Here is a 21,746-nt window from a genome sequence, read left to right as displayed (position 1 = left end):
AACAATGAGTGTTTATGAGAACCTGAAGGTTACAGATTTACTGTAACTGATTTACTTCTTCTAAAAAGGGTGAGGAAATACAGGCAATATACAATGAGTACATTGAACTTGTGATAGCTGAAGCTACTGAATACTGAATTCATAGGATATATGGAACAATAATAACATGAAGTGCAAACAGTTCTTTCCCCCAGCTCCTGCATCCACGTGTCTGTAGTCAGAAAATACATACTGGATTCAGTAAACTATATGCAAAGAAAATACTTATTCTTATGTCTTCCTTCTTAGGTGTAGCTCTAACTCAGGTTAATAGAACTGTAAGGGACCTCAAGTAGTTATCCACTCTGTGATTTGGATAAGGCAGAACCAGTAGTTATTTGCAATTTCTAACAGTTGTTTGTCAGAAATGTTCTTGACATACTTGGATGTTGAGATCCTTTTTGGTTTCTTGTTCGGTTTTGTTTTGTTTTCCTGCCAGTTTGTGATTTGAAGTTGTATATAAGAAGGAAAATGGGAAAATTTGACAGTGCTGTAACAGCTGATTTTAGTGAAAATATCAACTGTGCTGATCGATGAAAGGGTTTTCCAATAAATAGAAACTGATTGTCTATGTTCACTTTTGATCCATTTTTATGTGTCACTGATTTGAATTCTAAGGATAATGACAGGGAATCCTGTCTGAAAATACAGCTTGATTTTGTAATTTTGAAGAAGGAAAATAGATTTGCTGTGGAACTTAGAAATGAGTAATAAGTAATAATTTCCTGACTACTTCAGTGAAGGGAAAGGAAGGAAATACTCCCACCTAGTGAGTTACTTGGCTGATTTGGACAAGAATAAGTGACTTCAGCTCAGCTGAAGAGGGTGACAAGAAGACATTCACAATACAGTCAGGAAAGCTCATAAGCTACATCTTTGGTTTTGGAGTATAATATGTGACCGGGATCCCTGCTGCCTTCAATATGGAACAGGAAAATGTGAAATGACACCCAGCTGCTGAAGATGTTAATGATCACGAAAGATTTTTGCTGGAGGATCAGATTGGTTAGTGCTGAATTGAGGTTTTTGACTCTCTGTAACCTCAGTGGAATGGAATTATAGCAGGATAAAAAGCTGCTTAATTCATCACAGTTTAGAGGCAGAATTAATGCATGCCCTGTAGGCATGGCACAGTGTGATCAGGGGATCAGAAGTGGCAGAAAATATGGAGATAGAAGTTGATGGGGGGGAGGGGGAAGGTAGGGCCCAAAATTTGGTCATCTGGGTTTGAGCTCTTTGCTCAGTATGTTCTCCAAATGGATCAAAGGATTTGTGGTACTTACTGCTCATGTCTTGTCATTATCTACAGCTTACATTTGTGTCTAGAAATACAAGTGCATTGTAACACTGTGGTTGGCTGTTGCAAAATACAGGTGAAATACCCTGTCTGTACATTGACTGCTAGGGTAGCAAGGGATTTTGGTCAAAGCATGTATGTATTTTTATACCCTGTTTTGCAAACACCACATTTTTTATCTTCTGAGATCCCTGGTTACTTTTAGAAAAGTTTCAAAACTGGCACCTGAAGTAAATTGGGCTTCTGAGTTTTAACCAGCAGAACTCCTGGGCATTTCTCAAATTTCATTTGATTTCTTTCTCAGACTTTTGGAGACAGCTGCCATTCTCCACTTCTGAAATTGAACTGTAGTCTGTGTTAAGTATGATTGGTTATCCCTCCATGTAGTGTTTAGTGTACTACCTATAGGTTTTGTGCCTTGAAATGGAAGCCATGGCTTTAAGTTGAAAAACTGAGGTCTGTGGTGAAGATAAAATTCTTAGATGCAATTGTGTTTTCAGGTAAAGATCTTACACTGCTTGATACATAGCAGCTTGAATAGATGTACTTGTCCCAGTGTACTCTTTATTTGCTAAAAAGGATCTGGTCATACAACTTCTCTAGTCTTCACTCTTCAGTAGTCCATGTGCCTTGGAAAATAAATGGGAATTTGTAAAGATGAAAGGTGGATCAGTTCTTGGGCATACTCAATTCAAAAGCAATGCTTTTGTGACCTTACATAAAACGGTATCGAATAGCAGCTTGCTGCTGGGAAGGTGGGTGTTGATGTAGTTTGATGGACATAGCATTAGCGGTTAAAATGAATTTACCAACACACTCACAAATACTCAAATCAAAATGTATGAGTTCTTGCTGACTACTTATGCCAACCTTAAATCTCCCAGAAAGATTTCTGTTACTTCTGTCCTGAAGCAAAGCACTGGTCACAAAGTCTCCACTTTGTCACTCTGAGCCAATGCAAATCACTGCTCTGTCTAGCAAAGAGGTAGTTTTTATTGCAAGCACTGATTTTTTTTCTAAAGGACTACTGCAGACAGCAATAGAACACTTGTCACAACTATAAAACACTTTTATGTGTATAGAGAGCTGAGTTAAACTGCATCTATAGATCAGTGTTTTACAGCTTCAGATACGCTATAAAGATAAAATACATACTTAGTTTTGTGAATCAGATCCAAGATGTTAAACTGTACAAAAGTTTCAGAGAAACAGCTATTTATAGATGTTGCTGCATAGTCTCTGAATCAGATGCATCTTATTTTCCCATTTCAAAGTTTTAAATATTTAATATTATACATAAAATATGGAAGCAAGATTTTGTATATCCACTTCCATGAAAGCTTTAAAAAAGTAACTGCTTTCTCCAGTCTTTTTTTTTTTTTTTTTTTTTTTTTTTTAATCTAACCATTGGATTTCCTGTTCAGGAACTTTGATTTTGGGTTTAGAAGTCAATCAAAATTTAATGTTTTTTAACATGAAGAAGAAGAAGAAAACCAATGCAATTTTTTACATTAATTTTATCTTCCAAAATCTTTTGGGTTTTGTGGTAGCAATGTGTCTTGCCATGCCTCTAGCTACACGGAGTCGGATGCCTACTTAATTTTTCTACAGGTGAGTGAGAGTAAATATTTCTAGGAAAATGAGCCGTACCTCAAGAAATGGGCAATCCATTTCTATCACTGAACTAAGGTCTGACCCAGTGCAAAGTGTCTAGCAATGTGCATTCTCTTCTTAGCAAACTGATTTGTTGACGGAGTTGTAGCAGGCAATTTGTGGTGCCTCTTTGCTTTCCAAGGCAGCATTCCTAGTGCTGTGTGACTTCCTCCCAGTGAGGAAGACTACCAGCAAGTGTGGGATGAATTCCCCAGGCTTCTCTGGATGTCCTTTCCATCTTGGACTTTTTCCTGCCTTTTGTAATGCAGTTTTCTGTCCCCAGTCACTGTTGGTTTTTGCAAGCGCAGGCTGTTCAGCAGCTTTGACTACTGAATGTGCTGTTCCTGTGTCTGGCTGCCTGTGGCTCGCGGGGAGCGGGGAACGATGTTTCTGGCTCAGGAAATTGGCACCTACGTTGGCCGAAGTCCCGCGTATGTCCCAGCGTGATCCCTAACTGATGAGCACCGTCCGCGAGCTGTGTAATGAAACAGAGAGGCTCTAATTATGTGATAGTCTGCTGGTGCTGAACTGTAAATGGCATCCTGACGCTGTAGCAGCGGAAAGCTGATTCTTAATGAAATTGGCCCCTGCAGTATCTCAGGCGAACAGAGCTGTAACTTTTTAATGACTTCTTGAAGACAGGTCATGGGTTTATAATTATCTCTGTCTCTGAATATACGGGAGTATCATTCCATTCCTCAGATCGTAGATATTCCCAAATGGTTGGGATTGGTGTGTCCTTGGTGCTTATTTTAGTTATTGTAGACATAAATACATTTTACCCTTATTATTTGCATGCTGTTTGACTACCAGTAAGTGAATTTGCAGCATTTAAGCTGGTATTTTTTAATGACAGGATGCACAGTCTGACCTACTTTTCTGTGCGCTATCAGCGGTGAATATAACCCCTCGGAAGAGACATGAGAAAACTGCCAGAAAGTCTGGTATAAATGATTCACAGAAGACTATATGATCACATACTATTGAATAATATGGCAAAGCTGTATCACGGTATCTGCTGAAAAATATAAATTTTTTTTTAAATAAATATATCATGTGTGCTATTCAGAAGATGGGGAAAATAGCAAACCTTTCTTTGCTCAAATAAAAAATTAGACTTTTTTTTTCTTATTAGAAAATTATTTTCCATGCATTTAAATAGTGTGATTTTAGAATTATAAGTATCTTGTGGTTACCCTAAGAAGTCTTTGTACTGTGGTTATTCTACAAATAGTTTAATTTTTAAGAGACATTTAAGAGAGAGCTTGATCTGCAAGAGCTGCTTCTCCCTTCTAGGTCAATTCTGACACATTTGTGCAAAAAAACTCCCAAACCCCAAGCAAACAAAAACAAAGGAAAAAACCCACCTTTATATCCTTCCTGGTCCTGTGGTACTGCACATGCCTGTCTGTTACTTTCCCACAAATTAATACCCCCTTCGGGGAGCCTTTACCAAAGGTGATTTCAAAAGGTGTAAGTAGGAGTAATACTTCACTTTGTGTAAAGCTGCAAGTTATTGGATATCTTGCATATTCCGCTGTGTCACCATCTGAGGAGATGTTTGTCAAGCAGCTTAGCCAGTTTCCTGGTAAACACCAGTTGCAGTAAGTGTGGAGGAAAAAAATTGTAAGATTGAAGATACTGGCATCTCGCCTCAGGGCTGGCTCTTCTATTTTGGTCTCTTTCGGTGGTTGCAACTTCAGAGTGTATGAAGTAACTCCGAGTTATACTTAGGTGGTAAAGAGATTAAAATGGCAAGATGTATCCAAAATCTGATTCTCACCCTACTGGGATTAACTGGGCATCTTTGGGCACTTAGGTTTTAGCCTTCATGTTCTGTAGCTCCTGTCTGTCAGGAATATTTGGCTTCCCTGCTAGATACCGCAAAACTTGAAAAGATTGTCCACTGAGCAGGTGCAGACTCTGAAGAGCACATTTCATCTGGGAGGCGGATGGAGATTTTGAAAAGTCATAGGCTTGCAGTCAGTTAGAAATTATTAAATTTGGATTTATTAGTTGTCTTGGTCCCTCACAGATCTGTGGAAAAGTTTTTGTTGGGGACAGGAAATAAGTCTCAAACACATTAATTAATACATTTTATCCAAGGTTAAGGGCGGGGGGGGGAGATGACGACTGCTTTCACAGCAATGTTCTATGCCATTCCATTGTTAGCAGAGAAAAATACCACAAATCATTGTGAAAGATTGGTTAAGTAGATTTTAGTTTGAAACTGGTGATTCTGCAATGTATGCTTGGCTACAGCTTTTTAATTAGCAGAGAGTAGTTATTCCAAGAAGCACACCTTGCTGACCGCACCAAGTGGAGAAAGAAAATCAGAATTTGAGTACTGACTAGTTTGTCCTAATCTGAGAGTTCCAGCACTTTTAAATTATACATCAACTCTAAAGATGTCTTCTGCTTTTTTCTGGTGGTTGACTGTGTAGTTACAATTTTACAGTTCTTGTGCATTGTTGTACTGCAGCCTGTCTGCTCTTCAGAGGCAAATGTATATACATGTTCCCTCAGCTTCTTTCTAGCTGTTGTCTAGAGGGATATTTAGTTTATCAAGCTCTAAAGATTTTTCTTAGCTGAGCTAGAAAACTGAGGGCAGAATAGAGTTTTCTTTCCAGTGGCTTATGCAACTTCTGTGGTGTTTTTCTGATTTTTGTGAAGAGCTTCACGAACATGCATATTTACTTTCTTCCCCTGAGGTAAAGTAGGTGCTCATTTTGGTAGAACTAGAAGTCAAATATCTATTTTAATAGACCTATTTTATAATTATAGAGTCATGGAATAATTCATGTTTGAGGGGACCTCAGCTCATCTAGTCCAACCTCCTAATCAAAGGAGGGGTAGGTGAGATCAAGCCAGGTTGTTCAGGATTTTATCTGATTGAGTCTTGAAGGTGGAGGTGGAGACTGTGCAGCCTGTCTGGGCAACATGCTCCACTGTTGGACTGTTCTTGTGGTGGAGAAGTTTTTCCTTGTATCGAATCCAGTCCTCTCATTTTAGCTTATGCCCACTGGCTCTTGTCCTCCCACCCTGCACCATTATGAAGAGGCCAGCTCCACCTCTTCAATGCCTCCCTGGAGGTCCTGGTGCGCTGCTGTTAGGTATCCCCAAAGCCGCATCTTTTCCAGGCTGAACAAGGTGCAGGACTCTTTCCAGGTGCAGGACTTTGCCTTTGTCCTTGTTGAATTTCATAAGGGTCCTGTTGGCTTGTTCCTCCAGCCTGTCTGGGTCCCTCTGGATGGCAGTCCTGCACAGGCACGTGTCAGCTGGTGTCCCCAGGGTGGTGTCATCTGTAAACTTGATGAGTGTTCATTCTTCCAGAGCATTGGTTAAGGCGTTCAGCAGCACTGGTCCCATGGTAGATCCCTGCATTGTGCAAGATACATATTTAAATAGTGACTTGTATTCTATCAACAAGCCTAAGTTTTGTATGACAAAGTAGGATGGCATGGCTGGTTGGCCTTTCAGTAGGAGTTGCCTCCTGCCTGCTGTTTGAAGACCAGCCTTGTGAAGCCACTTTTTGTTAGGAAAACAAGAGCGGATGAGAGTTTTGTATAGCCACTGTCCTCTTCTAGGTGCTGCTGTATTACGGTTTGTAGACTACTTAATTGGGATGGATAAATGTGCCTTGGATGGAAAGGGAAGAGCACCATGAGGTTTTTCATTACTTGGGAGTTTCTGTTCTCTCTCTGAGATATCTGTTGTGGGTTTATTGTTTGTTGGGTTTTTTTTTTTAACACTATGATCGAGAGTGGAATATAGGTGTAAAAAAAAGATATGTTGTCTTTCATAAATGCGGTGACTGATACCTGTGTACTCCACTCCATGCCTGACATACTTGCACCTTTCTCACTCTATCCCCGAATCCTGTAATCTGTAGGCCATTTCTTAAAGTAAATGCACCTTTTATCTACTTTTGATTTTTGTGCCTTGGAGAGCTAAGGTATTGCTGGCAAAACCAGTTCTGGAGTCTGACACCTCTGCCTTAAGAACAGAACATACAAACAGTGAAACCTGTACAACCACAGTTAAAGAAATAACTGTTCTTCAGAGGTGACTTTTCTTGGGTTAAACTTCGGCAACTTCAGATAGATGGAGGTGCTAGTTCCCTGGAACTGAGCCTGGGAATGGGAGCCAAAAACCCTTATAAGCAATTGGCATTGTCTCCCTATTCTTGTGATGAATATACACGGCATAAAAGCTTGATAGTATGTGGCCTTAAGCTTGTATTATTTGACGATTATTCTTCCCTCTTTGGTTGCAAAACAAAAGCTTAAAATATTCAGTTACATCATTGTCTATTTAAACATAATTTTTACTCTTTTTTCTTATTTTTCAGTGACAATGACAAATATTGGAGAAAAAGGTAAGATTTTCATTAGCTGTTTATAAGTGGAATTCGTATGTCATGGTAGTATAGTAGTTTACTAGCAGAATTGAGATACAGAACTAATCTGTTTTAAATAAGTGTATGTTTTTGTGTTCCTCAGCTCCTTTTATTGTCCTGTGGTTCCAGAATATTGCTTTAGCCATTCCAAATAGAGATGAGAAAAAATTAGAAATTTTTACTTTTCTTACTGTCTTTCTGAATTGTCAGCTAAAATAATCCTTACATTTTGTTGTCAAAAAATTTTATTCATAGCAAGGAAAGCTCTTGTAAAACCAGGACTTCTAAAGATGAGCAAGGTGTTTGTGCAGAGTGCAACATACTTAAATTGGAGGTGACTTTTTTCTGCAATTTCTATTTAGCCAGCGTCTTTGAAGAAACGGAATATTTCAGATACGTAACCTTTTCAGGTATAATAAAACTGCCCGATTAACTGTCATTAGAATGCCTACCCCAAGGCTGTAGCATGTTTAGATTCCTCTTCCAGATGCTACAGCACAACATGGAAGTGTAAAGTGTGGGGCTGCAGAACTTTTGGAGGAAGGGTTTGGGGGTTAAGAGACAAAGTGTACGCTTTTTCCTTTTGTGTAATTCCAGCAGGTTTTATTAAGTCATTGGCAACTCCCTTGTTTAGAAAAAGTGTTTGCCAATTAAGAAGCATTTGCTTGAAAAACTTTTTTTCAGTTCAGTGATCTCCCCCCTCCTGCTATGAGTGCATAAGCACATCTGCAAACTTCAGCACCCGCTTTGAAATAATTCCGGTTTCTTGCTGCTCAGGGGATGATGACAATGACAACACACAAGTGTGTTGTTAGGCATTGCTCCCAAAGCACATTGAATTATTAGCAAAATGCATTGGGGAACACTAAATTTCCTTGTTTTTAGCTGCTCAAAGCCTCAGTGAGCTTCAACCAGGCAGGAGAAATTTACCCTGGCTGTACCCCTGCCCTAAGTGTTTTCAGGGGTGAAAACTGGGCAAATAGGGCTCAGTCCGATTACAGGTTGTTGCAGATCTCCAGGCAACTCTGGCTTTGCCAGCTATTTATAAATGGGTTGCCTTCAGGCAAGGCATGCGCCATTTGTTTTTTTTCAGGAAAAGTGTAAAATAGAAGGATTTCTGTCCAGAGAGCTGTGGACAGCTCTTCTTTTTCTGTCTCAAGGGAATTGAGGTTCTTGTGTTGGACTCTCAACACTCACAGACCCAGTGGAGCATCTGGGTAGCCCAAGATCTCCATTGCAGTGCAGGGAAACTGGTGGGTAGGTAACCTGGGAGAAGTGACCGGTTGGGATGTGGGTCGAGTTGGAGAACTGAGGTACAAGAGCAAACAAGAAGAGCTTAAGTCTTGTGCAGACTTTAAAGGGGAAACATGGCATAATGTCTTTAGGCTAAAATTTTGTCTTCCTCCAGTAGTCTTTTTTATTTTTTTTTAATGGATGAAAAAGGACTTTTCTTATCAATCACAGTTAGTGCTATTCTCACAACAGTAAAATATAGATGCAGATTAGTAAATGCATAGTGCACAGAACTGATGTAACTTGCCCTCACTTTATGCCGTGAACATACTGTGCTTTAAAAAAATACTGATTTTGTTTGAGTAAATGAGTGGGGGGTGGTTAGAGTTGATAGAAATGATCTGATAAAAATGTGGACTGTTCCTGCCAGATGCTTGTGCAATAACAGGATGGTCATTTAGTGTATTGTGCTTGATTTGGAGTCCAGTTCTATCACTTAATTATACTGATGAGATTTTTTTCAGTTTATAGACATGGCTCTTTTCCCCTGTCATTCCAAAAGCTTTGTACAGTGTTGCTCCTCAGATTTTGTTAGCTTTTGTTTTTTATTTTTAACTGCCTAGCAAATAAGAATAAATATTTACTGTGTTGCTGCTTTTTTTGAGTAAACAAACTTCAACACCAGAAATATTTATTCAGCGTTACTTTTGAGGCAAAATTATAAAAAACAAGAACATGCTGGGCTACTGTTCCTCCATTTATACACAGCATCGTGCATGTGTTATGGAAAATTCTGTAGCACTGAGTAGCATTGCATATATAAAAACATGTGCTAACCATACAAGGGCAGATTGTGTAGTGAAAAGTACACAAGTTTTCCTTTATGATGTTTTTTTGATGATCATACAAATTTATAGAAGTTGTATAAAGACTTTTTGACTGTGTAGCTTCGGTATAACCATGAGCTGTCGATGATCTGAGTTCATCTGTACAGAAGGGAAATAATATTTTTTACCGTTGCTGTCTTAGCTGTCCTTTATTTGCTGCTTCTTTGCTCCAGGAAGAAAACTCCAAGGAAATACTCTTTCTTGTGCATTAGAGCAAGTTATTGAGGGGATACCAGTTTTGGATTTACTGTTTACTGTAGTGAGTTGCTTAGTACAGTGACAGCTTTTAAATGGAAACACCTATCCATCCATGGCAGGCTCTTTGGAAAAGTTGATATCACCTCCTGTATTCTAGTAAAATAACTCAGCATGGTAAATGTTGACTGGCATCTATTAAAAATTTTTAAGAATAAATCACTGGCTGTGAAGAATATAAAGTGGTGAAGGAACATTTGAATTTAAAGAACTTGCATGTTTTTAAAAAACACCCACTGTCCTCCCTTCTGAAAATCTAGCAAAACAAATTAACTGGTTATGGTTACTGCTCAGGTATCCTATGTATATCCACTCAAAGACTGCCCATACTCTAGTCATTGTTTAGGTAGTTATACTTCCTTTTGAGGAGGTTTTGGGGTTTTGTTTGGGGTTTTTTTGCATTGCTAGCAGTCTCCCTACATGGTTTATAAAGCTAAAAACCAGAGATGCATCAGTTAAATAGGATTTAACAAATGCATGAAGGGAGAGTGCTTGCTAATAATTATGGGGCTCTAATAGGCTATTAACCATTCCCCTCAAACTTCTGTAATATATTAGCCTGTATCGTGACTTTCCCCACACAGTCTGTATTTGTCTCATGTAAAGTTGCAGTGCAGTATGTTTGTTGTAAAGCTTTTGCAGAGCCTCTGTATTTACATCTGTTAGAGTAACTATCTGTGATATGTACAGCATCCGTTTCTAAGTACTATAATATCACTGGTCTGTTTGTATTAATTCTGTTCCTTTTTTATTTTAGTTGTGTGCCTGGTTGCGTACCATATATTTTTCATGCTGTTCGTCTGGTCATATTGGAAAACAATCTTTACGCTACCAATGAATCCTTCAAAAGAAGTAAGATAAACTTAACTTTTGTTTCTGAAATAGCCTAGTCAAATGCCTGATTTTGTAGTATTTGAATAACTGAGACTCTGATCTCATGTAGTTTTACATTGTGTAGAAGAATACAGATGATAGTTACAGCTTCTTAATACAAGTCAGATTGCAAACAGCATAATGACCAAGATACAAAAAAATTACACTTTCTCAAAGTTTTAAAGGTTTTTTAATAGATTTTTTTAAATTAGATGTTTATGATAGTAAGAAGAAGAAAACCTCTCCACTTGAAAAATAGGCGTTGTTTGAACTAGCAGCTTAAATATTTGTGTAGGAATATAATGCTTTTATGTGGGCAAAAAATTTATTTCCCTGTGTTTAAGACTTATATTGCCTGTCAGCATCTGTCTGTTGTCCCCTGAATTAAAGCTTCTTCCCCATCTGTTTTGGTATGAAGGAACTTGGGGGTTGTGGCATGAGTGCACAACAGGTAAGCTGGTGCTGGGAAGCCACGGCTGGCTAAGCCGGAAGGGAGCTAGAATAGAACAGCTGCATGGAAAAGAGGTCTGAGTAAATACATACCCCAAGTCTAAGTTCAGCTAGTACAGAAGTGTAAAGAAGAAGGATCCATCTGTCTTGCAGAATATTAAGATACAAAACCATGTTCAACATGATGTAGCCTCAAGATAATTGCTTTTAGTACAGTATTGGGTTTTTTAATTTCACATTCTTTCTAACATTTAAAAAAAAAGAAGGGAGAAAACTGTCAATAGCCTTGATGAAAATCCTCCCCATGCAGCTTGGCACAACCAACGCAACTTTTTGGCCTCTTCCATCCTGTCTTTGTACAGAAACCCCAGAGTCCTCCGTAGGTGCTATGTCACACAACCTCTGAGGCCCGGAGAAATAACGCTATGGCTGCCCTGGAGTTTGAAATACTCACAAAGCCAATACTTATTTCAGCATAGACTCATAACTCTAGCTCCTATAAGTACCATGGCAACACAAAATAAATACCTTGTGATTGCTACTGTCTGTTGTGCAGAGGTTCTTTTCTGAATAGTTTTCATTCACTAATAAGATATGTAATTGTGGAAACAAGTAGGTAATTCAAAGTAATGGGCATCTTCTTTGAATTTCACACTGCAGTCTTTACTACAGCTTGGGGCAGAGAGGCGTGAAATAAATTAAGAACCTATTTCATTTGGTAATTACATGGCAAAATATATGCATGTATATGGTGACTGTAGCGATAATTAGAAGGGTTTTCAAATCACTGGGCTGATGTCAATAAAAGACTTCCAAAACGTTTTGACAAATCCTTAGTAATTATAGTGGGATTCCAAAGCCATCATATAAAGCTACTGGAGAACTTCAAATGGGATATTAAAAGTATTGAAGTTGGGTAATAGAAAGCAGTGTGTGGTGTTTCTGTGTTCTTTGAGTTTACAGCGTTGCTGGCAGTAAGTGACATCTTTGTTGTTCCATGTCTTTTTCCTAGTTTACTAGAGCAGTATTTTTAAAACTTAATTAAGGTATTTTGTAACATAAAATTACTGCTTGGCTTCCACTTTCTAGGATGAGGTCTGTAAATGTAAAAGGATGTATTTTCAACTTAACTGAACTGACTTGCCAACTAGAGCAAATACTGATTTGAAGACTCAAAAAACAGATAAAGCTTTTGTGTGTTGTTTTTATTAATACTGCAGCTGCTGCAAACCACACAGCCTGTACATTTCTTTTTAAGCTCATTTAAATTTTTTACACATATGAAAAGCTCTAAAGTTCTGGCTTCCGTTTCCCTTTAAGAGACTTTGAGGGACTTCACTTTAGTGTGTGCCATTCTGTACCTGTGTGTACCAGCTATATAAAAGCATTGCATGAAGGTGGGAGAGATGGCTTCCCAGACAGGAAGTTTTGTAGACTGAGGACTACTCTGAGAACCAATACAAAATGATGGAGCAACGGCTCTGTGTACATCCAACAGGCAGCATTCCAAAAAAAGTATTCTGAACCAAGTTTCTGAAGTGAGAAATTCCAATATAGATCAGTTCAGGTGTTGGCAAGAGTGTATTCTTGCTAGGGAAAAAATGAAAGGTGACCTGAGAAACTCAGGCTAAACAGTGAACCTCCAGCTTCAGCTGGAAGATTGTGAGCTTTGTCAGGAAGGTAGAGTGGGGCCTTCTCTATGGAGGTGAGAATAGGCTCCTAACTGCATGTTTCTGTCTGCTTTCTTAGTTTTATATGCTTTACTTTCATTTAGGAAAAAAATAATATTGTTGTAATGACTAGCCTTTCCGTAGACATAAATGCTGTGCAGAGGGCTTCTGTTTCTAGTACAGGTTAGAGACACTTGAATACGGACTTCTTTTCCAAGGTGATTTTGTATCCTATTTCTCTGATAGAGATACCAAAGACATTAGCATCTGCCCATTTCTACAAGCCACAGTGACAAAGCTGACCATGTTGCTGTGTTGCAGAGGACTTTAGAGTATGAGAAATTTGGACTACTTCATCTATACCATGCATCTCTCTCAGTAATTTTTACCCTCTCAGCTCTTGCTAGAGAGCTTTATCGCCATTTTGGGCAGTGACATAAGTTGTCCTTTCATGCAGGAGGATATTAAGACATGGTTATTCTGTCATAGAGGACACCCATCTCTTCCTTCTCTCAGCCAATTTCTGGAGTAAAAACACATCCTAACATCTGCACGAAGAGAACAGCAACTGTCCAGTGGTAAAGAATAAAAGAGAAAATACCAGACACCAGAAGAGAAATAAAGCTGTCTTTTCTGCTATTACTAGTAGCATATTTTCTTTCAGTTAAAGACTGACATCCCTAGCTTATACTCACTAGCTAATATTTAGTATTACAGAATTAAATTAACTGATCTTTGAAGGGGTTGGTAAGCTCTTGATCCTCCTCTTGAAGAGTGTTGCTTATTACTTCTGGAAGCATTCAGCATTGCATTAATATCATATCAGAAATAATTTTAATTTTATCTTCAGTTGCCATGAGCTAAATTAGTGGTCTTAGGAACACTGGGTTATTTGCTGTAATACCTTGTTCGTGCTGCTAATCCATCTTTATATAATGAATATTTATTTTTCTTTACATCTCTACAGATACTTATTTAACTTGGAATTTGCTAACACAGCTTTGATTTTAAAATTATTCCAGTTTCATCTATCGTATTCAGACAAGGAATCCTTAGAGAGGGAGCCTAGAGGTGAATCCCAGCAAGAAGTCTTAAGACGGGCAGCCAAGGATCTTCCTATCTATACACGGACAATGTCTGGAGGTAAATAGGTGTTCAGGAGACCACCAAAGGCAGGTGTCTTGATGTGCTACCTAAACTAATTAAAAAAAAATTTCAAGGGTTTGGATTGTAGGGAAGAACTGCTTTTCATACTTTATAAAATAACAAAGTGACCTAAGAACTTAATTTTAATGTAGTTTTGTGCAGCTACACTTATTCAGTGGAAAGATTGTTGGAAAGTAAATTGCTGCATACAATTTAGGATTTTGAAGTGGATTGACAATGCCTTGCTAAATGTTTGCAAACTGACATTAACAAATAGCTTGTAATCCTAACAAACTGCAGAAGAGGCTGTAGCAGTCTTTAACTGTGTAAATTTCTTCTTTCATAGGTTAAAAAAAAATAATCACTATCTGCATGTCATGTATAGCTAGATAGCTCACAGTAAGAAACTGTTATTGTTCTAGTTGCTGGTTGTTCAGTTGCAAGAATGAAAGTTCTTCCAAAATAAGAGTTAATTTTAATCTACTGATGCGGTAAATTTGTCAATGCTGGCTAGCTAAGCAAATCCAAGAGATAATCTCATACAGTAAATTAAAGCGGTTAGAATAATGGCTTAAAATAGCCATATTGTTGAACAATCTTTAAAGGTTTTCCACTCTAGTGAGGATTTTGTGGTTTTATTGGTTCATTGGTTGTTTTGCAGAGCTGAGGAGCTTGGAAAAAAAAAAACCCTGATTAGCATGATTAGCAGAGATTGCAAAAGTGGAACTTTTTGGGTTCATTCTGCTAGATTCAGCATTGCAAGTATGAGCTTCAGTATTTGCAGCTGCTTCTGATCATGCTGAAATGCTTTCCTGGGGGTTCTGCTGGCTGAGCTGCTAGTATTTACTTCTGCGCAGACTTCAGGAATCCACATGTGTAACTGTACATTGAGATCTAATCTTGGAACTTTTTTCTTTAGCAATCAGATACTGTGACAGATGCCATCTTGTAAAACCAGATCGTTGCCATCACTGTTCTGTATGCGACAAGTAAGAAAATATTTTAAATAATTGGTTTTCTGAATAAATGGGGTTTTTTTTCTTGACGCAGAAGCTTTTATTTTTTATGTATAGATTTTTCAGGTTTAATGTTTTGGCAGAGAAGCTTTTTTAATTCCTTATATTTTTTTCAGGTTTAGTTGTTATTTATTTATCTATTTCTAAGGAAGTCTGTAACTTAATCTAATTCATTTGATGACTTTCTTGATGCCAGCGTGGATTCTTTGGTCTTACACGTTCTTTATGTAATGGTTAAAAATTATTAATATTAATAAAGAACTTTCCTTAAGAATGTAACCAAAAATAGCTGATAAACAAAAATTTGCTTCTTTTGTTAGAATCTGAATAAAGATCACTACCATCTCAATCTAATCATGATGTCAGTTACATCTTACCTGAGGTAATAAACTTAATATCCTGTTTTTCATTGGATAACTTGCAGGTTATTTTTATTTAAAGAAAGAAACAACCAAACATCCCCCATTTCTAACTGAAGCTGTAAAATAAATTTTTTGTTTATCTAACACAAAATGAAGTTTACCTCCATATTCCCCAGAAGTCTAATTGCTTTCTAACTTAACCTTTCTTTTGTCTGTTCTCTCTGACCTTTCTCCAGTTAGCCTGGATGTCTCTCTGTTTCTCCACCCTTGCCCCCAGTGATTTAAATTTCTAACTTGTAAGAGAAGGGGCTTCCTCAAAAGTTGATTTATTCTTAGCTTTGAGGCTGTTCCAAGCACACTTCAGCTGATAACACATCAAACCTTCCGAAATGATTGTGAGGCAGAGGCCACAATCCATTTGTCCAACAAAACAGGAGAGGCACTGAAAGAGTAACTGAGTTGAGACAGAAACAGGATCTTGGTTGTGTTTTATGGGATGATGGTTGCAATGTAAGGTAGGAACATTCTCGTGTCTGAGCAGGGTAGAGAAAAAGGGTGACCTGTGTTATCCTAGGAAATGTGAGTAAAATTGCAGAATGCTATTGGTTAATATATTTTGCAGCGTACCTTAATTTTGTCCTTACCTTGTCAAAATTCACTTGCTTCAATTATATATGATTTTCTTGTGCATGTTTTGTTATGGAGAGTGATTAATTGCAAAAACGTGTGGGATTTTTCATACAAGGTAAGTTCTTAAAAACCTCCTGTGCATCTGCATATATTTCTATAAAAGCAAATCATGTATTTGGAAATATATTTGGTTGCATGACTAAGTATATAATAATTGAATTAGCCCAGGTTCTAAGTCTCTGTCAGAGAATAAATAATAGTTGAAAAACCTATTCAGAATGAGAAACAAATCCTGAAGTTGAAGCTATAGATTGCATTTTCTTAAATCACTAAGCTCTTGACAGAACAAACATTTTAGGTTTGGGTTACCTACCGTTTACTTGTAGGTAAACTGTACTATGTGAATTTAAATAGACATCTTTGTTAAGTAGATTAGGTAACCAATAGTACATATGGGTAATTCTTAATATGTATGTGAGTAATTTCAATTTGACATGTAACTGCTTCTGACTTTGTTTTTCTTTTGCCTTTTGCGATTCTTGGAATTCTGTTGGGTTTTTCTAAGATGCATTTTGAAAATGGATCATCATTGCCCTTGGTGAGTGTAGTATTGCCTTTCTGTTCTTACTTTCTGATTTGGTAAAATAAACTCTTCAGGGACCTGTTATGAAGGTGATGCTTCACTATTCCTAGACTTAGATACTTACGTGAAGTTACTGGTCTTGCAGGACCATTGGAGTTATTTAATGTATGTCCTCTTTCCATACCTCACAACTAGGAAAAGAGTTCATATATCATTTTTCTTGGACTTTGAGTTAAGTACCTCCATGTTTTTACAGTTAGGATGAGGTAGACTTCTGGTCAGTAAGAAAACTTCTTTTAAGATTTGCATCTTTTCTTTATGGGCTTTGAGTTTGAGTATTACTGTGTCCTAGTTGCATTGAATGATGAAATACTACCCTAGGTTAAAAACCAACGCAAACGACTGTGCCTTGTTCCCCTTACTGAAGCTCCCAGGACAACTTGAGTGGGCTTGCTGCAAACAGCAATTCAGCTCTTTTATTTTTACGGTTCTTTGTTTTCTTTCATTTTTTCCTCCCCACTCCTTCCCACCCTCCCTCCATTTGCTGCCGTGTCAGCCTGCACAGTGGTTTTGTTTTCCTGTCTTTTCTCAGCAGTCCTTGGAACCACTGGGTAGTCAGGATGTGTAATTAATTTTATGTCAGTTTGGCAGGTATCTCATGGAGATAATTAAAGATAATTGTTTAGTAAGGTCCAAGTTAAGAGGATTGAGTGGTGGATGGCAGTTCTTCACCACATGAAACCAATCAGAAAAGAAGAATCTCCTGCGCTGAACAAACTGAATGGTAGATGGTTCTAAGGAGCTGGTTTGACCTTCTTACATCAAATTCCTGGGCAGAGGAGAGACTGTCCTGTGGGAGGGAGGGATGCTGGACTCTTCCTCTTTCTCTTGGTCCTGATTACAGCCTCGGACATAATGCAATAGGATTTAAGAATCTCCCCTTATTTTGCATCTGCATGGTAGATACAACTGAAAGAAATATTTAAGAATATCGGGTAGAGTTACTTCCTGCATATTTTTTTTGCTGTAGGGATATCAGCAAGTGAAACTTGATGCTTTGTGTTAGTAGTGTGCTTCTTAAAACAAACAAACAAAACACAAACAGATTAAACCCTTGAATGTGGAACAAATTCAGTTTGTTCCTGACAAAATATCAGTGAAAAGTCTCAATATTACTGTTATTATTCAGTATTATACAGACTTCTCATAAGCTTTATGGTCTGTTTGGGATTTTTTGAGTTGTCCTGCCTTAGGATAGTACATGAAAATGTCCTTCATGTAAACTTCAACTTCAGAATAAAAATCTGCTGTATCAAATAACAAACCATAAACTGAGCACTTAAGTGTTCTGTAAAGGGGCAGTGAAGTGGCCTTTCATTAGGGCATAGTCTTCTAGAAAATTAAACTCTATTTTCCTCAGTAGCGTTTGCTTGTTTTACCTGTTTGCAGAGTCTTAGTATCCAAACAACAAAAACATACCCAGTTTGAGAGTGCCTTGTAAGTCGTTGGGGGTTTTTTTGCCTGGCATTTTCAGTAAACTAACTCTTGAGATAGAAAGGATATTTCTTCTTTTTGTACTCCAAAATTAATTGTTTTAAATGTTACCTGTAATCCAAATTTTAACCTGGAATGTTCTTTTGTATGAATGTTTCACTGCAATAGCACACCATTATTTAGCAAGCTGTCTGTACCTTTATCAGTTTTACTCTTCCTCAAGATGTTAGGCTTTAAATCTAACCACCATTTTTGGGTCTTATGATTTGTTACTACATGTTCAAATAGCATAATCACAAACCCATGGTGTTTACTTTCTCTGTAACCTTTTGATGGACTATTCTCTTTCAAGAAGAACTCCTCAGTCTGGGGCTTTGTCAAAACTGTGGGGAGTGGGATAATTTATGACAGGGTTGCTTGGTGGTTTTTTTTACGTGTGTACTATATGCAGTAGTGCAAAAGAACAACAAGAAAGAAATCTGTTTTTGATTCAAGAAATTTAATCTCTGGTGAATAACATTTCACTTGATATTTCTTTTCTCACTAAACAGTATCATAAAGTAAAAACTGTCGTAAAAGAAATACCATGAAAGTAAATTAGGGTTATCGTAGAAACATTGCATCTGAATTGCTTGCAGTTTATCATGGAATTACTAACTTTGACATACTAAGTGAAGAAGACACTTCACTGTGGAGAACTGAAAATTTACTTTCCAATAAGAATCATGATGAGCTTAGAAACATATCTTCTGTTTTGTTTTTTTTAATCAGAACAATCTCTCGTGAGTCCTTCTTAACTGTAGTTAATATAGATGCTTAGTTCTTGCTTAAATGGCGATGCTAAATTTAATGTTTAGCCAGGGTGGTATGTTTTGTAAAAACAAAAACAATAACAAAACAACGAAAACCCTTATCCACTGTGAGGATGGGTAACAGTAGTGTACAGTAAAAGTTTATTTGGTATTTTAAGATTTTACTCTATTCTGATTACTATGTATATTACCATCACTGTCTCCCTAAAGAAGAGAATAGTTGCAATAGCTTGTCCTGTACTTCTTGAAGAAGCTGAAGTTGAGATTTGCCATGCCTTCTTGTTTCTTGAGAATTATTTTTCAAGATACAAGTGTTTTCATGGATGTAGTCTTCTCTTAATTAGGTGCTCTTTCTGACAGCAATATCAATTAGTTAAGAAAGCATATGGAAATATTTTTTTTACTCATATGGTGAGTTATGTCAAAGTTAGCAGTGCAATGATAACTCTGGTTTAGTTTCTTAATGCAACCGAATAAAAGGAAAAGGAAGCTGCTTACCAATAAACTGTACATGGGCAGCACTCTAATTAATTTTTCATTTGGTGGATGTAACATCAATATGTGTTTAATAGAACTCCAAAATTCATTGTACTTAATATATTACTTATAGTGGGAAGCTGCTACGGTATTATATGTATGCTCATTGTGTCTCGCTGATAGTGTATATTCATGTGTACACTGCTGATGCTCATTATCATGTATAAATTCTTTAAAAATGGGAAACAGGTGAGCTTGAAGCCCATAAGTAAAAATGTTAAAATGAAATTTATTTTAACATTTGGATGCATATTTAAATGTTCCTCCTCTTTTTTATTTGCTGCCACGTTGTCACATGACATTTTCTGTTTACTCAATAATAGTATTTCCCTCATTATTTGATATAAATAAATACTTTTAGGGATCTCCTGTGAATAGGCCTAAGTTAGAGAATCTTATTAATAAAGCTTACACTGATAACGCAGCATTATTAATGAAACAGGGTGTGGATTAAATGAGACTGTTTTTATTCTCACAAAACTCAACTGAGATTCAAAATCTTGGCTTGTCACTGTCCCAGTTGATACGTACTTAAACTTCCCTACAAACTAAAAAAGTAACTGTAACTGCAGTCACATTTACTTCGGATGTGCTGGGAGAAGATTTCATACCATAAGTCAAAACTGAATTTCAGTAAACTGTTGAAAGTGGTATTACCTGGTAAAGTTCTTTGGGGTTGTTGTTTTGGTTAGAATTTCTACACTAATTTGGGACTTGAAGCTAATACATTTCAGTAGCTTGAGGCATTACAGAAAGAAAGCAAAACTTGGTTTACATATTGATATCAACTTTTTTAGATTAAATTAGTTTAATTCTAAACTGGATGAAAGCAAAGAATGTAACTTTTTCTTTACATTCCATTTTTGTTTTTACTTTTTTTATCAGGGTGAACAACTGTGTAGGATTCTCCAATTACAAATTTTTTCTTCTCTTCTTGGCTTACTCTCTACTGTATTGCCTTTTCATTGCTGCAACGGATTTACAGTATTTTATCAAGTTTTGGACAGTAAGTACTCTAATATACATACTGTCTTTAAGCATATGAAGTTACCACTGTGTGAGAAGTCTGAGATTGGAGGCTTTACATTGTAATCTGGTATCTCCTAATACGACGTACAAAAGTTTATCTAATATTCATAGCCATCTATTTTTTTTCTGTTTATCATAGTTCATGAAAATTTTGGTTATTCCTACGTTATTTTGAAGCTGTGTAGAACAAGTATGCAATTATTAATTATTTAGAAAATATTTTACAAGGGAATTTGTATTATATATATGTTTTGTTAACTTCTTTTAATTCTATGCTATGAAAAGGCTTCAGGGACATTTTCTAGTATTTTAATTATGATTATCTAGGTTCACAACTTAGGATATTACCTTCTTAGATTTGCAATATTTATGCTATAATGTAACTATTCTGAAAAGGCTAATTTAAACAAGACAATTTTTGTAAAGATTAATTATTCTTCTCTGAAAGACACTTCGCAGTTCAGATCCAAATTGCAGGTTCTTGTTGTCAGTATTTACACTTTCTCAAGAAAGGTCCCATTTCTTTAACTTAGATACTGTCAACAACCTAATTGCATGGCTGTCCATATGTAGAAGGTGTATAATTAATTTATTCAGACTCTTGATGCATGGTACGTTTGTGTTTGCACTTAATTTGATTTGGCTCAATAGAGGAGTATTAATAATCAAATTAAATGGCTATTTCCCCCATTCTAACAGCACAATTTTTTTTAATTTTTAGAATGGCCTTCCTGATACTCAAGCCAAGTTTCACATCATGTTTTTATTCTTTGCTGCGGCTATGTTTTCTGTCAGTCTGTCTTCTCTCTTTGGGTATCATTGTTGGCTTGTCAGCAAGAATAAGTCTACGTTAGGTAAGTGGATTTAATGCTTCTGTGTTTGGCAGCAAAAAAGTAAATAATAGATGTATAGTATATGTATGGGGGTAATGGAAAAAGTGGGCAATTCTATACAGGGTACTTCGGTCCTGGTTCGACATTGCCCAGGTCTGGCACTGTCCAGTACTGACTCCTCCGTTCTGCTGCTCACTGGAAATTCTGATGCTTTTCCTCCTGCCCCAAGGGGCCAAGCTATTAATGAACTTATCCTCTTCCCCGCACATCTTCCCATCCACAGCTTGTTAACAGAAACTGAATAAAGAAAAAAGAAATAAATAAAATCGAGATCGCTTTGTAATAAATCTTAGTTGCACTAAGGGATGCACACGCAAGTGCTTCTTCTTTGGTGTTCCCAGCACCCAGGTCAGAGTCCTCTGATGCGGTGTCTCAGTCAGGGCAGTGGCTCCAGTGTTCCCACCCATGCCCCCTACAGAACTGAAGTTCCTCGGTTCAGTTTGGCTACAGTTTTGTTTAAAAGCTCTGAAAGACATCGTTAGTAATTC

The 21,746-nt window shown here is 37.2% G+C and overlaps 1 protein-coding gene across 1 annotated transcript; it reads left to right on the top strand.

Moving 5' to 3' along the window:
* Positions 1-7,340: 7,340 nt before the first annotated feature.
* Positions 7,341-21,219, top strand: LOC104614713 (palmitoyltransferase ZDHHC2; the record flags this gene model as incomplete). The annotated part of the gene is made up of 7 exons (XM_010294264.1): positions 7,341-7,367; positions 10,521-10,615; positions 13,779-13,899; positions 14,822-14,891; positions 16,476-16,508; positions 20,222-20,342; positions 21,087-21,219. Coding segments are annotated over 7 exons (600 nt in total), but the record flags the coding sequence as incomplete, so codon positions are not given.
* Between the last annotated feature and the right edge of the window lie 527 nt (positions 21,220-21,746).

Source organism: Phaethon lepturus, unplaced genomic scaffold (genome assembly GCF_000687285.1).
Source record: "Phaethon lepturus isolate BGI_N335 unplaced genomic scaffold, ASM68728v1 scaffold56769, whole genome shotgun sequence".
NCBI lineage: Eukaryota > Metazoa > Chordata > Aves > Phaethontiformes > Phaethontidae > Phaethon > Phaethon lepturus.
Note: the sequence above shows the minus strand (reverse complement) of the source record. Positions and strands in the feature narration are given on the sequence as shown.